Source organism: Lepisma saccharinum, assembly GCF_977018435.1.
Source record: "Lepisma saccharinum chromosome 15 unlocalized genomic scaffold, izLepSacc3.1 SUPER_15_unloc_1, whole genome shotgun sequence".
Lineage (NCBI taxonomy): Eukaryota > Metazoa > Arthropoda > Insecta > Zygentoma > Lepismatidae > Lepisma > Lepisma saccharinum.
Window position 1 is genome coordinate 2,035,590 of NW_028142892.1, and position 14,219 is coordinate 2,049,808.

A 14,219-nucleotide genomic window follows, 5' to 3' on the forward strand; every position below is an offset into this window, starting at 1 on the left:
GACATGTTTGTTTGTTTTCAGCAACTGATTGAACAGTAAAGAAAATGATAAAGATTAAATGAAAAGACATAGTTGCCAAACACACAAATAAACACAGACTATCAAAAATATCGTAATATGTTTTACACAAACTTGTTTAAAACACCGTGTTTGTTTAAAACCTTTGTACAAAATCAAAGTCGTGCATTTTAAACGTTTAAAACAAGTTGTTTTAAACGCTTTTGTTTTAAACATACCCACCCTGGGTGAAATACATTAGGTGAAAGTTTCATTTCTGCTAGAGACTTGTTCTTCGGGATGGAAACCCTGACTTGAAATCACCTGTTGATGCTCCTTTTTTCAGTCAAAGACCCGCAACAGCGCGTGCGCCACCTGTCGGTGTCCCGGAGAACGAGGCTTGAATCTACTTTCCCCCAACTATTCACTCGCCGCTCGCTTCGACCGGAACAGAAGCTTTCTCGTGCGATCGAAAAGGGCTGCATCTCGCGCAGAACTTGCGGCGACTTCCAAGTTCCATTTCGACAACAGCGGTTGGATTCGACCCTTCAGCAAAAGAGTCAACAGTGCGGAAATCTGAAAGTGAACGAAGAGGCGCTCCGGGGATTTGGTGGGACGAAATCTGAGGACCTGTAGATGTCAACAATGCAGGCAGACACAGCTCAGGTAAGGGAACAATTACTATTTTAGCAAAAATAATTCTTAATGCATTTAAAATATTTTAATGCACTGCATCGAACTACTTGCGTTTCCGTATATTCACTGCTGTTGTTCCAAAAAAATCATAGGGTATATGCTAAGTTTCGTGAAACCTGAAACGCAGACCCGTGGCGCGCCCAAGGGGGGGTTAGTTGGGGTCATTACTCCCCCCCCTTTGGTTCAGTATTCCTACAAAAATGAAAGTCAAAGGCAGGGCTGACCACTAAGAAAAATATACGTAACCTCCCCTTTCCAAAACCCTGCGCATGGCACTTGTTTAGACCATGTTTGCATTAAATATATGGATGATGTCAATTAACTTTTACGAAAAATGTCATTCATGGTACAATACTGAGACGATCAAAGAATGAACTCGTATTTTAATTGTTTAATTGCTTGTTTTAAAAATTGCATTTAAACATAGTGTTACAGTACAGCATGTTATTGTATTTCCTTGTTGATATTGCTTTTGTGAAGTATCAGATTGTATACTGTTAACAATCTTAACAATACTGCTATTTACACTAAAAGTGGAACTCCTTGTAGAATACTTATGTAAAAGAACAAAACAATGAATAGAAAAAGCAATAATTCTATCTTTTTCTCGTTCCCTCAGTGACAGAAATACAATCGTAACGTTCTCTCAGAACGGGGGATCAAACCAAGAACCTTACCCATCAAGGTGGGTGATGTAGCTCACTTATCTTTGATTGATTGAGTTGGTGTTTTAAGTCCACTTTATGCACAGTAAGGCTAATCGGGAGTGGACCTACAGCTTAAAGTGGGATCCGAACCACTATGCGCCTCCACCGGGAATCGAACCCGGGACCCTTCATTACAAGGCGACGACGGTATCACTGCGCCATCGGGGAGGCCCTACTTATCATTCATCCTTTGCATTTGGAGCAACTCACTGCTCAAGGTGAGCCTAATGGTAAAAACACTTTAGAAATGCCAAACACAAGCATTTGGATTTATGCCTTCAAGTCTAGATCAACATGGTTGGAAACAGCCCGTACCCAGGCGAAGTCTCAAATATTTAAATGTGAACCTGTAAAGAGCTACGAATATATCTTCGACGATTTTTTTCAAATTTGTTAAAAATTCAATTTTGTGCTTGCATAAATAAATGAATGGGTTGTTTCTGGAGAGAAGCAGCCACCGGAAGTCTGAAGTCTGCAATATTGGGAGTTTTATTTCATAACCAGACGTTCCGATTTAATCAAGACAGTCCATTGTTTTTAATCCCTGTCCCATCTTTTATTTTGAATTGCAGTCGTATTGCGAAAAAAATGTCTTATGTTTTTGTTAACTCACATTTAGACATGTTCTTTAATTTAATAATTTGCTAATACGCAACATTTAATTCACAAATATATATTATTCTCTAAACAGAATTATCATTGCTGTTCAGTGGTGCTGGAGATTTGATACACTGTTAATTTGCGGAACTGGTACCATTCAAATACTTATGAAAACTGATTTTAATCCAAATGCATCAAGCTATACCTTACATATATATATATATATATATATATATATATATATTGTGAATGTGTTTTATATATATATATATATAACACATATTTTCGGGTCTGACCCCTCCCTAAAAAAAATTCTGGGTACGGGCCTGGTTGGAAACAGGATAATACCTGTGTCTCTGATGATTAGACCTTGGATTTATAGGTTCTAAAAAGTAGGCTTTTAGGTTCATAAAATAGGCTTTAAAAATCCTAAAATAGGTCCTAAAAATCTTAAGTTAGGCTCGAATAATCCTGTAGTAGGTTCAAAAGATCTTAAAACAGTTCAAAATTCGTGAATAATACTGTGAAAATGGGATACCTACTGTATATCCTGAAATACGCACTATCTTGCATAACGTTATGTGTGTTGCCTAACCCTACGGCGATGGCAGAACTTACCATTGGAAATTTACTATTAATTCCACTCTTGGACGTATAGTTAGGCAACAATCGTTTTTCATGTTATCCGCAGTAAAACTCCGCAATTTTGTCTGTGAGGATCATATTATATGCTGAAAATAATCTTTGAACAAAAGCATAGTCAGTGGTGCAAACTTCAATGCTGTAATGTCAGTTTGCAAGGCGTGAATGCCACAAAGCACCGAAGTGACGCGAAAGTGAGCAAGACCACACAGATCAGACCACTTTGGATTGTACAGGTAACAATGGCACCAGACATTTCGCTTTCTTCATAGCTTTGAAAAATCACCATGGACTTGGAGGAAGGGAAATCGACAGAGAGTACGATTCAAACAAGCTAATCATTGAATTTTTTCCTGACCAAACAAAGCAAATGGCCTCTGTGCGACATAAAAATCCTGTAAAACCTTTAAAAAATATATAAAAACCTAAAAAAAGGCTTGATTTAGGCACATATACATAAAATAGGTTCTAACAAGCAAAATAGCTTTTTAGGCACTATAAAACTTCAGCAGTTGTTGCGTTTTTTAATGAAACGCTGACATAACTTATTATTTCTTACATACCTGTAAAGGAAAAAAAATAGGTTAGAAACGTAAAATCCGACGTCTACTGATGATGAAGTTCCCTTAAAGACTCTCAGAATAGGTTTGTACTAGCTCGCTCAATCTCCCCAGTTCCTTCTCGCTTCAAGACTCAAGACCAAAGACCCCCACACCGCCTGTTGTTCTCTAACATATCCCTTCCTCCAATCCCCTGGACATTGGCCCTGCTATCAGCACCTTAACTCCACTCGACCAGGAAGATTGGTTAATTCCTGACATGGCATTGTTTGAATACCTGAGAGGACAACGGCCGGTGATCGAGGATACCTAGTGGCTTGCTACAAATCTCTATTTAGAGGAGATTGATACGCAATGAACCTGAAGTGTCGCGTTCAACGATAAGAACCTTTATAGTCTGCCGCCAATTGTTTTGGGAAAAAGAAAGATGATTATGTATGGGAGATTTCACACCGAAGCGACTCGTATCGATTAGGATTATAAGAAGTATACGCTATATTATTTTCTAATAAAAGCGACACGTGACACGCATACCCTTTGGTTAGCCCTACTTGTTGGAGTATTTTCATGCATTTTGAACGCATTTGTGTTCCCCGGTGGCATAGCGGTAATGTCGTTTCCTTGTAAACAATGTGTCCCGAGTTCGATACCCGATGGAGGCACATAGTTGTTTGGATAACACTTTAATCTGTATGTCCAGTCCCGATTAGCCTTACTGTGCATAAAGTTGAGTAAAAGCACAAATCAAAACAACTCCAGCCACGATCTCAACACCAAAGGCTCCGGGTTTGTTTCCCAGCCCCTTCATCAATTCATCTAATCATCGTTTATCCTTGTTGTCACGATTAACCAATCGTATCAGAAAGCAACGCAAAATAAAAATATATAAATATATTTTTATGCATTTTAAAATCCAACGAAATATTTATTTTATGCACATTAAATGCCTCAAAACATGGATATCATGACTAGGACCCGAACTTTTTGGTTAGAGATCCGACCCCAGTTTTATTTTAGTTAAAGGCTTACCCCCGTGTGGGTCTATGTGCTAATCTTCTATATATATACAAATGGATGTATGTGTGGGTGTATTGGCCGCGGTGGCTCAGTCGGTAACGATCCCCGGCCGGTTCAAATCCGGGAACTTTTCTAACATTGGAAGCTGCACCGGCGCCCACCCAGCGTCGAATGACATGGGTACCTGGGGGAAACCCTGGGGGGTAAAGGCGGTCAGGGGCGTGGTGCTGATCACATCACTCCCACTCACGACCGGATCAAGAAAGTGTGGGGCGTTACCCCCACACCCCCTATACGCCTTCGTGGCGTGGTGCTAAGAACAGGGGAGCACAGGGGAGCTTCTTATGGATGTATGTGTGTGTGTTTGTTTGTTCCGGAATAACTCTCGAACGCCTGCAGCGATTTCAACCAAACTTGGTACACGTATGACTTACAATCTGAAAAGAGATACTGTGGGGGTAAGACACCCCTAGACCCCTTAATCGAAAACTACCATTAGTGTGAAATAAATAGTTTTCGGAGTCGCTAGGATGAATAATGACACTCCCAATGCCATTCAACTCCAAGACACCTCTGGCACTTCTATGGGTGGGGTTCGGAAGGGGGTGACATGTAAAACGACCAATATTTGTGTGGAATCCATAGATTTCGTCGTCGCTGAGATGAATAGCGTCACTCCCAATGCCGTTCAATTCCAAGTTCATTTTACACTATAGTTATAATTCATTATATTCCTGTCTAATAGAAGATTTGGATAAATAAATAACAGGGCAACGCCGGCCAATCAGCTAGTTTTCGAATAATGTAGGGTTTTCCAATAAGAACGATACGAAATTTTACAATGAAATTAAATAAAAACTATTTCAGATACAACCAAACTTCTTATATTATTATGAAGCATATTTTATTACATTATGTTTTGAATAGCACATCATTTAAGTGTCCACCTCGACTTCGTACACACGAGTGAATTCGATGAAGCCAATTTTCGATGACTTTGTGCAATAACTCGGGTCTAATGTCACGAATGCAGCGTTCGATGTTCAATCTTAATGCATCAAGGGTTCGTGGTCTGTTTGCATAGACTATAGATTTCAATAACCCCACAAAAAGCAATCTAAAGGAGTTAAATCACAACTTCTTGGAGGCCAACTAACAGTTGCATTTCTTGAAATTATCCTTTCACAAAACTATTCTTGCAATACGTCGATAGTGGCATTAGCGGTGTCACATGTGGCACCGTCTTGTCGGAACCTCATGTCCTCCAAATCAATTTATCTAAATTTCTTCTTCTTCTTTTCCCTTATGCCCACTTAGGCGTCGGGTTAATCTAAATTTGACCACAAATAATCTGTTAATATCAATCGGTACCGCTCACCAGTCACTGTAACTACATCTCCTACCTCGTTTTGGAAGAAAATGATCCGATGATGCCACCATGCCATAAACCACACCATAGGGTGACCTTTTGTGGATTGTTTTCACACCAAAAACGACAATTTAATTTTGTTCGTTAACATATCCACTTAACCAGAAATGAGCTTCATCTGAGAAGATAATTTTTAGCCCAAAATTATGATCAGTTTCAAGTTCAAGAACGTTTATTTTCATAAAATGTTTGGATAATAACCAAACGTTCTTGAACCGTGTATTTAGCCATGATGAATTGTCACAGTAGTATACTAAACACAAATGACAACTATTGACAGTTATAACATTTGAAGCATAGTTGCCAGTACATTTCAAAATCATGTCATTCTTATTGGAAAATCCTTTATAAATCTGAATCAGTCAGTCATCAATAATTCTCATCGTCGCCATTAGCCAAAAGTAGCAGAAAACCGAAGTAAAATAAACAAAAGCATTGCATCAATAAACGTTTCTTAACGTTCGCTTTACGCCATCAAGAATTGAACCTTTTTTTCACAGGCAGATAATTTTCATGGAACTTTCTCCTCCGTTAATTATGTGACGGTTCGTTTACAAGTGACATGTATAGCTTATGTACTGCGTGTAGGACATAATTAATAAATTATCTTCTCGTAAGTTTCAAAATTCTTAGGGTGCTTTCAGATCATAGCGACAAGCGACACGTGCCACTTGGTTAATTGGTTGGTTGATTTGGTGTTTTAAGTCCACTTTATGCACAGTAAGGCTAATCGGGACTGGACCTACAGTTTAAAGTGGGATCCGAACCACTATGTGCCTCCAACGTGTAACTTGGAAACAAACCTTCAGAAATAAATGCAACTTTTCGCACAGAAGTGACACAAGTTGCACGTGTCGCTAAGGCTGTGTCGTTTTCTCAAAAGAGTAGCCTTCATCTTGTCACGGTCTCTTCAATCGGTTGGTTGGCTCGTTCAGCGTTCAGGTGGATGAAGATCATGATTTTTCTTTTAAAAAAATAATTTATGATGATTTCTTTATTTAAATCTGATTTTCTTTTATTCAAATAGATTTTTTTTTTTAACACTCTTACAGGGTGTCTCAAAAGTAATAGCGGAAAATGACACAGTTGAAAGTACACGATAATAGAAGCAAAATAGTCTCAGTAAGCATGTGTCTGCAAACGAGCAGTTTTCGAGATAATCGCGAATGTGTGATTACAAGCCGCCACTGACTTCATTGTTTGTAAACATCGTCCTGGTTTATAAAATGCTAATAATGTGTGCGAATGTGTGAGTACAAGCCGTACCACCTCTCGGAAATGTTCTGTTTGATTACATCGCCACCTCTCGGAAATGTTCTGTTTTGTAAACAAAGAACAAACCTCGGACCGCACATTCGCACACATTATTAGCATTACCAGCTAGGACGACGTTTACAAACAATGAAGTCAGTGGCGGCTTGTAATCACACATTCGCGATTATCTCGAAAACGGCTCGTTTGCAGATCCATGTTTACTGACACTTTTTGCTTCTATTATCGTGTACTTTCACCTGTGTCAGTTTGGGCTATTACTTATGAGTAGTGTATATTGGTTGTTTCAAAGTAGTACTTAGTAGGTATTGTTTTTTTTTATCAATTGAATATCACTTTTTGACATATTTTGACAATTTTTTGTCGATGTTTTAGCGTTTGACGATTTTTCAGTGCAATTTTTACCGCATCTCATTTTCTTCCCACTCGTACTTGGTAGGTATGCATTTGTAGCTTTTTTTTATCAATTGAAAATCAGTTTTTGACATATTTTGACAAATTTTTGTCGATGTTTTAGCGTTTAGCGATGTTTTTGTAAAATTTCCTATTTTTTTTTTCCCACTCGTACTTGGCACGAATGCCGCGATCTTACGTGATATAACTTAACCTATTTATTTTTTTTCGTGCTAAACTACACGAGAGCCTCTACGTGCTTTGACCTACTTTAGAGTAGAACCATAAAGACAGAGCTGCAACCGAAAGTGAGGCTCGAAGTGAGGCTCGGTGAGGCTCGACTTAATAGTTTGCTCTTGTAAGACATAAGCCTTATTTTCTCGCAGTGTTGCCAACATTTTACTCGAAATAAAATCACCAAGGTTTTTTTTCTTGGTCTAACCTATGTTATTGAACTGCGTCGTCACGTCCAAACCTGCATGACTTCCGAACACTATTGGTTTTATTCATATTTTTTCTTACGTATAGGTGTATATGATGAATCCCCAAACAGATTTTTCCTAAGTCTTACTGTTTCCAAGATAACCCCACTTCCGGTTGCCATTTTGGATTTCTGAACATAGGTTCTATTCATATTTTAGTTACATATAGGCGTTCGTGGTGAATCTGCAAACAGATTTTTCCTAAGTCTTACAGTTTCCAAGATAACCCCACTTCCGGTCGCCATTTTGGATTTCCGAACATAGGTTCTATTCATATTTTACTTACATATAGGCGTACGTGACGAATCCGCAAACAGATTTTTTCTAAGTCTTACCGTTTCAAAGATAACCCCACTTCCGGTCGCCATTTTGGATTTCCGAGCATAGGTTCTATTCATATTTTACTTACATATAGGCGTACATGACGAATCCGCAAACAGATTTTTCCTAACTCTCACTGTTTCCAACATAACTAGTAGTGCAGGTTAGCCGGTTCACCAACCGAAAATGGGGCTCGGTGGGGCTCGGTGGGGCTCGCCAAACCTCAAAAACTCACTTTCTCTCCACGTTCCACGCCTTATTTATTGCGCTAACGATGTTTCACAGCGTAGAAAACAGCACCAAAACATCAAAAACTCACTTTGATTATTTGGAGCTCACCAAAACCTCAAAAACTTATTTTTATTAATTGAGGTTCACCAAACCTCAAAAACTCTTATTTTTTTTCTATGTTCAGCGCCTTATTTATTGCGCTGACACAACGTGATGAGTAAATAATGCAGTCTCTTATTCTTGAAGGATGAATGCACCTTATCGTAATTTTCCAAGCCCCGGTCAAATGTTTGTATATCGTGACCTTTGTAAACCTCTCTCTCGGGAACGATGTGCCACACATACACGCGCGCGCGTGCCTATATTGTGACGCAAACAAACAAACAAATAATATTTTTTTTTTAAGATTCCTGGCCCCTAACCCTACTTCCGGTCGCCATTTTGGATTTCCGAGCATAGGTTCTATTCATATTTTTTCTCACATATAGGCGTACGTGATGAATCAGCAAACAGATTTTTCCTAAGTTTTACCGTTTCCAAGATAACCCCACTTCCGGTTGCCATTTTGGATTTCCGATCATAGCTTCTATTCATATTTTTTCTCACGTATAGGTGTACCTAATGAATCCGCAAACAGATTTTTCCTAAGTCTTACCGTTTCCAAGATAACCCCACTTCCGGTCGCTATTTTGAATTTCCGACCATAGGTTCTATTCATATTTTACTTACATATAGGCGTTTGTGGTGAATCAGCAAACAGATTTTTCCTAAGTCTTACTGTTTCCAAGATAATCCCACTTCCGGTCGCCATTTTGGATTTCCGAACATAGGTTCTATTCACATTTTACTCACGTATAGGCGTACGTGATGAATCCGCAAACAGATTTTTCCTAAGTCATGAATTGGAGGGTTCTATGGCAACTTATATTAATTCTCGTAAGAGAACAGAAAACGCACACACACACAAAAAAAACAATACTGTGGTCACTACAACAAATAGTCTTCTTCAACCCCTATCCAACAAACCAAAAAAAATCATCATCCTAACTAGAACCATGTAACTAACATTGTGATGACTCATATTAAGTACCTCTTAATTGTATTACTTATAAGGGTATACTATTGCACAACGTTTTTGCAACAAGTTATTACGTAACATTGTGATGACTCATATCTAATGCTCTTCGTTGTATTAACTATAAGGGAGTAAACTATTACACAACATGTTGCAACAAGTTATGACGTAATGTGATGAGTCATATCTAACGTGGCGTGAGAGCAGCCGAAGAGTACGGACGTCCTGTTGCAGCGCTCCTTGTTTTTGTAAAAAAAATAGGTATTTAATTTTCTTTGAAGCTACATACCATCTATTATTTCAAGTTCAAAGGTGTTTCACGTGGTTTTTCATAGTAATTTCGACCAGATTGAATTTTGACGTGATCGTGCAATGAATGTCATAATCTAATAGAAATAAGAAATCAGGCTAGACTTAGGTGGTTAAATAACTCTGATGATACAAATCTAAACAATTATAATAGAATAAAGCGAGAAGTTAACCGCACGTTTAGAAGTAAAAAAAGAGATTACTTGAAAAGCAAAATTAACGAAATTGAAACAAACAGCAAAAATAAAAATATCAGAGATTTATATAAAGGTGTAAATGAGTTTAGAAAGGGGTGGCAACCTAAAGTAAACTTGATAAAAGATACCATTATTTAGTAATTGCTAAATTAAGAGAAAGACTCTCAGTGATAAATCATAAGCAACAAAATCTAAAAGTTCTAAAATTTGATACAGGAAAGTTTACTGATGAAAGAATTAAGAAAGATTACCAAATTAAACTGTCAAATAGATTTGATGTTTTGCAGGATTTAAATGATGATGAAAATATAAATGAAACAGACGTAAATAAGAATTGGGAGCACATACGTAATGCAATAGAATCAGCAGCTAAAGAAAGTATAGGATACCATAAACCGAGAAAAAGTAAGCCATGGTTTGATAATGAATGTCATAATCTAATAGAAATAAGAAATCAGGCTAGACTTAGGTGGTTAAATAACTCTGATGATACAAATCTAAACAATTATAATAGAATAAAGCGAGAAGTTAACCGCACGTTTAGAAGTAAAAAAAGAGATTACTTGAAAAGCAAAATTAACGAAATTGAATTGTGGGAAGCTAATCTCAAGGAACAATTTATCGGTACACAGGGCAAGATGTAGCGAAACAGGTTCGAGAATTAATCGTTCGTCACCTTCTAAGTCTTGTGCTCGATGCGGAAAGATGATCTGCATTACAAATTTAAGTAAACACCTCAAAATTTGCAAACCATCGACCGAACAAGGAACATTGAAAAGAAAAATCGATGATCCAGGAACCGAAGCTTCCACTTCCAAGCAAATTAAATTATCCAATGAACGCAAACCAATTAGATCTGCATTCAACGACCAACTCCAGGATTTTTCAATTAAGTCAGAACCAGGCCGTGACATCCTTAGTTTCTTGGATGAAACGAAAACATCTGTACTAAATATTTTGAAAGATAAACTTGAAAACAACTCTATAAAAGTATACGTTGTTCTGTTTTCCGAATACGAGAAAGTCGATGGCACAACGAGTATTTTTTATCATTGTACAAAAAACCAGACACACTATTTTGCTGACGTCGAAAATTTGGACAACTTCTATTATAAAGTTTCCAACGAGCTGGTTAAGAAACATGACGATTTCGAGGCTAAAGGGTCGGGATGGTCTCTATGTGGAAGTCCTCACACGTTAACCGTTTACGTGAACCGATTCTCGCCTCTTCGTGCATCCAGCTACGTCCCTCTTCCACCGAACATTCAACACAAGAGGGCTGTGTTAAATATACAGAACAGCGATAACAAGTGTTTTCTCTGGTGTGTGTTGGCTGCACTGCATCCTGTTCATTGCAAAAATAATCCAGAACAGGTTTCTCATTACAAGCAATACGAGTCCGAATTTGAAAGTGTAATGTCTGACATCGAATACCCGGTGACATTGTCGGATATAACAAAGTTCGAAAATCGTGCAGGAAAACGCATCGCTATTAATGTATATTCCTTTACGTCAGATAAATATCTTGTGCACCCCGTCAGGATAAGCGATATCGACGATGACGATGCTCGTGTGATTAATCTTCTTCTAATTTCCAACGAGGATGTTCATCACTACACGCTAATTCGTTCACTATCACGTTTGGTCAGAAGTCAATCAACCAAGCATGCAAACAACATCGAAGTTTGCCCGAGATGCCTAACCACGTTCGACGATCGAAAACAACTCAATTATCGAAATTACACCGGACGTCAAATTGCTATCGAGAAACTTGCCGAACATAAAATTTATTGCGGTGACAACAGACCGGCTAGAATGTTGATGCCCGAAACGAACGAAGTCGAAGAATTCAAAATGCACAAGGCATTGTTGGAACATCCCGCAATCATCGTCGCAGATTTCGAGGCGTTCCTCAAACCACTCTCCTACTGCGAACCGGATCCTGAAATTTCCTCCACAACGCCGTACCAGCTTCATCAACCTAATAGTTTCGGCTATGTTGTTGTGCGACGTGATAAAATGAATGAAGCATATATATACCGCGGGCCAAATGCAATCGAACACTTCCTGGAAAAAATGATGGAGGAGGTTGAGGTAATTGGTAGCGTACTGCTTACATCAAAACCGATGGCACCTTTAACTGAAAATGAACTTCAAAATTACAATTCCACTGAGGTGTGTCCGGTATGTGATCAAAGTTTCACTGATGAGAACAAAAAAATATTCCACCACGATCATTTCAGCGGAAACTACATAGGTGGAATTTGCAACACGTGCAATCTTAAAATCCAGAAACCTAAATTCATCCCCATATTCTTTCACAACGGAAGCGGATATGATTTTCACCACCTGGTGAGACATCTTGGCTACGATCCGAAACGTATAGGTGTCTTGGCCGAGAATGAAGAACGCTACATTAGTCTCAGCAAGCAAGTGTCGATTCCGGGAACGAAAAATACAATCGAGATGCGCTTCCTGGATTCGTATAGATTTCTCTCTGCCAGCCTGGACGCTTTAGCGAACAAACTCACCGACGATCAATTTAAAATAACTAGAGCTAGTTTTCCCAACGTAGACATAGAACTCGTTAGACGTAAAGGGATTTATTCTTACGAATACGTTAGTGATGGTTCTAAATTTAACGACGACGCTCTCCCACTTCCAAGAGAATTTTACAGCAGACTCAGAGAGAAAGGAATCACGGACGAAGAATACCAACACGCGCAACTCATGTGGGAGAAATTAGAATGTAGGACACTCGGAGACTACCACGACGCATACTTAAAATTAGACGTGACGATACTTGCGGATGTTTTTCAAGCGTTCAGGAAAACGGCAACGAATATTTATAAATTAGATCCAGCGTATTTCTACAGCCTACCGGGATTAGCGTGGTCGGCAATGTTATTCCAGACAAAGGTCAAGCTGGAACTGATATCGGACGTTGACATGTTGCTATTTATCGAAAGAGGGATACGAGGTGGAATGGTGCAATGCGTACAGAGACATGCAAAAGCTAATAACGTACACATGAAAGAAGATTACGATTCAAATCGAGCATTGAATTACATCTTCTACGCCGATGTTAATAATCTCTACGGACATGCCATGGTTCAGAAACTTCCTTACGGGGGATTCGAATGGTTAGATCCCACTTCGATAGACATTATTCATTTCGACGATAGCGAGTGTGGTTTCTTCGCAGAGGTAGATCTCCAATTCTCCGACCACCTGCACGACACGTTTTCGGATTTGCCTCCGACTCCCGAAATCAAATGTCCACCCGACTCGGTTCAGGACAAGCTTTTGTTAACATTGGACCCTAAACAGAGATACGTCGTCCACTACAAGAATCTCCGGTTTTTGATTGGGAAGGGTGTTCAGATAGTAAATGTTAGAAGAATACTGAAGTTTAAACATTCCACGTGGTTAAGACCTTACATAGAAACTAACACACAACATAGAACAGCTGCCACTTCCGATTTAGACAAGGACTTCTTTAAATTAATGAACAATGCGGTGTACGGAAAGACCATGGAGAATGTTAGAAAGCACGTAGACGTGAAATTAATTTCCGATAAGAATAAATGTCGGAAGTGGATAGCCGATCCTAGATTCAAGTCGAGAAAAATTTACAACGAGAATTTGGCACTTTTCAATCTAGATATAAAATTGATGAAATTCAGAAAACCAATTTACGTTGGCGCAACGGTTCTCGACTTGTCGAAACTTTACATGTTCGAATTTCATTACGACGTGATGAAACCCTTCTACAATGATAAGATATCACTTTTGTACACGGACACCGACAGCTTCATTTACAGCATACAAACACCTAACCTATACGAAGACGTAAAAAATCCTTCCATGCTTGAGTATTTCGATACTTCTGCGTATCCTCAACCCAACAGATTTGGGATTCCATCTCGTAACAAAAAAGTCCTAGGTAAACTGAAAGATGAATGTAACGGTGATATTATTGTCGAGTTCGCGGGTTTGCGTTCGAAGATGTATGCCATGAGAACAGAGAGTAGCGTCACGAAGAAAGCAAAAGGTGTGGGCAAGAATACGGTGGAGAACAAACTCACCTTCCACGATTACATCGATTGCCTTTACTCACAATCGACGATACTAAGTATAGAACAAAGAATCCAAAGTGTAGACCACGTGATTACAACAAACGAAGTTAGGAAAGTAGCATTAGATCCGCACGACGATAAAAGATGTATTTTGTCTTGTGGAATCCACACGTTGCCTTGGGGACACTATCGTTTAGAAAATAGTAAAAATT

At 38.8% G+C, this 14,219-nt stretch overlaps 1 protein-coding gene across 1 annotated transcript in view; it reads left to right on the top strand.

The window, feature by feature from the left end:
- Positions 1-544: 544 nt before the first annotated feature.
- The window catches only part of LOC145982231 (uncharacterized), a 481,944-nt gene continuing 468,269 nt past the window's right edge, over positions 545-14,219 (top strand). Inside the window, exon 1 of the mRNA XM_083115800.1 lies at positions 545-663. Within this exon, the coding sequence (XP_082971926.1) occupies positions 634-663 (30 nt within the window). The 5' untranslated portion in view covers positions 545-633. The remainder of the gene's footprint in view (positions 664-14,219) is intronic.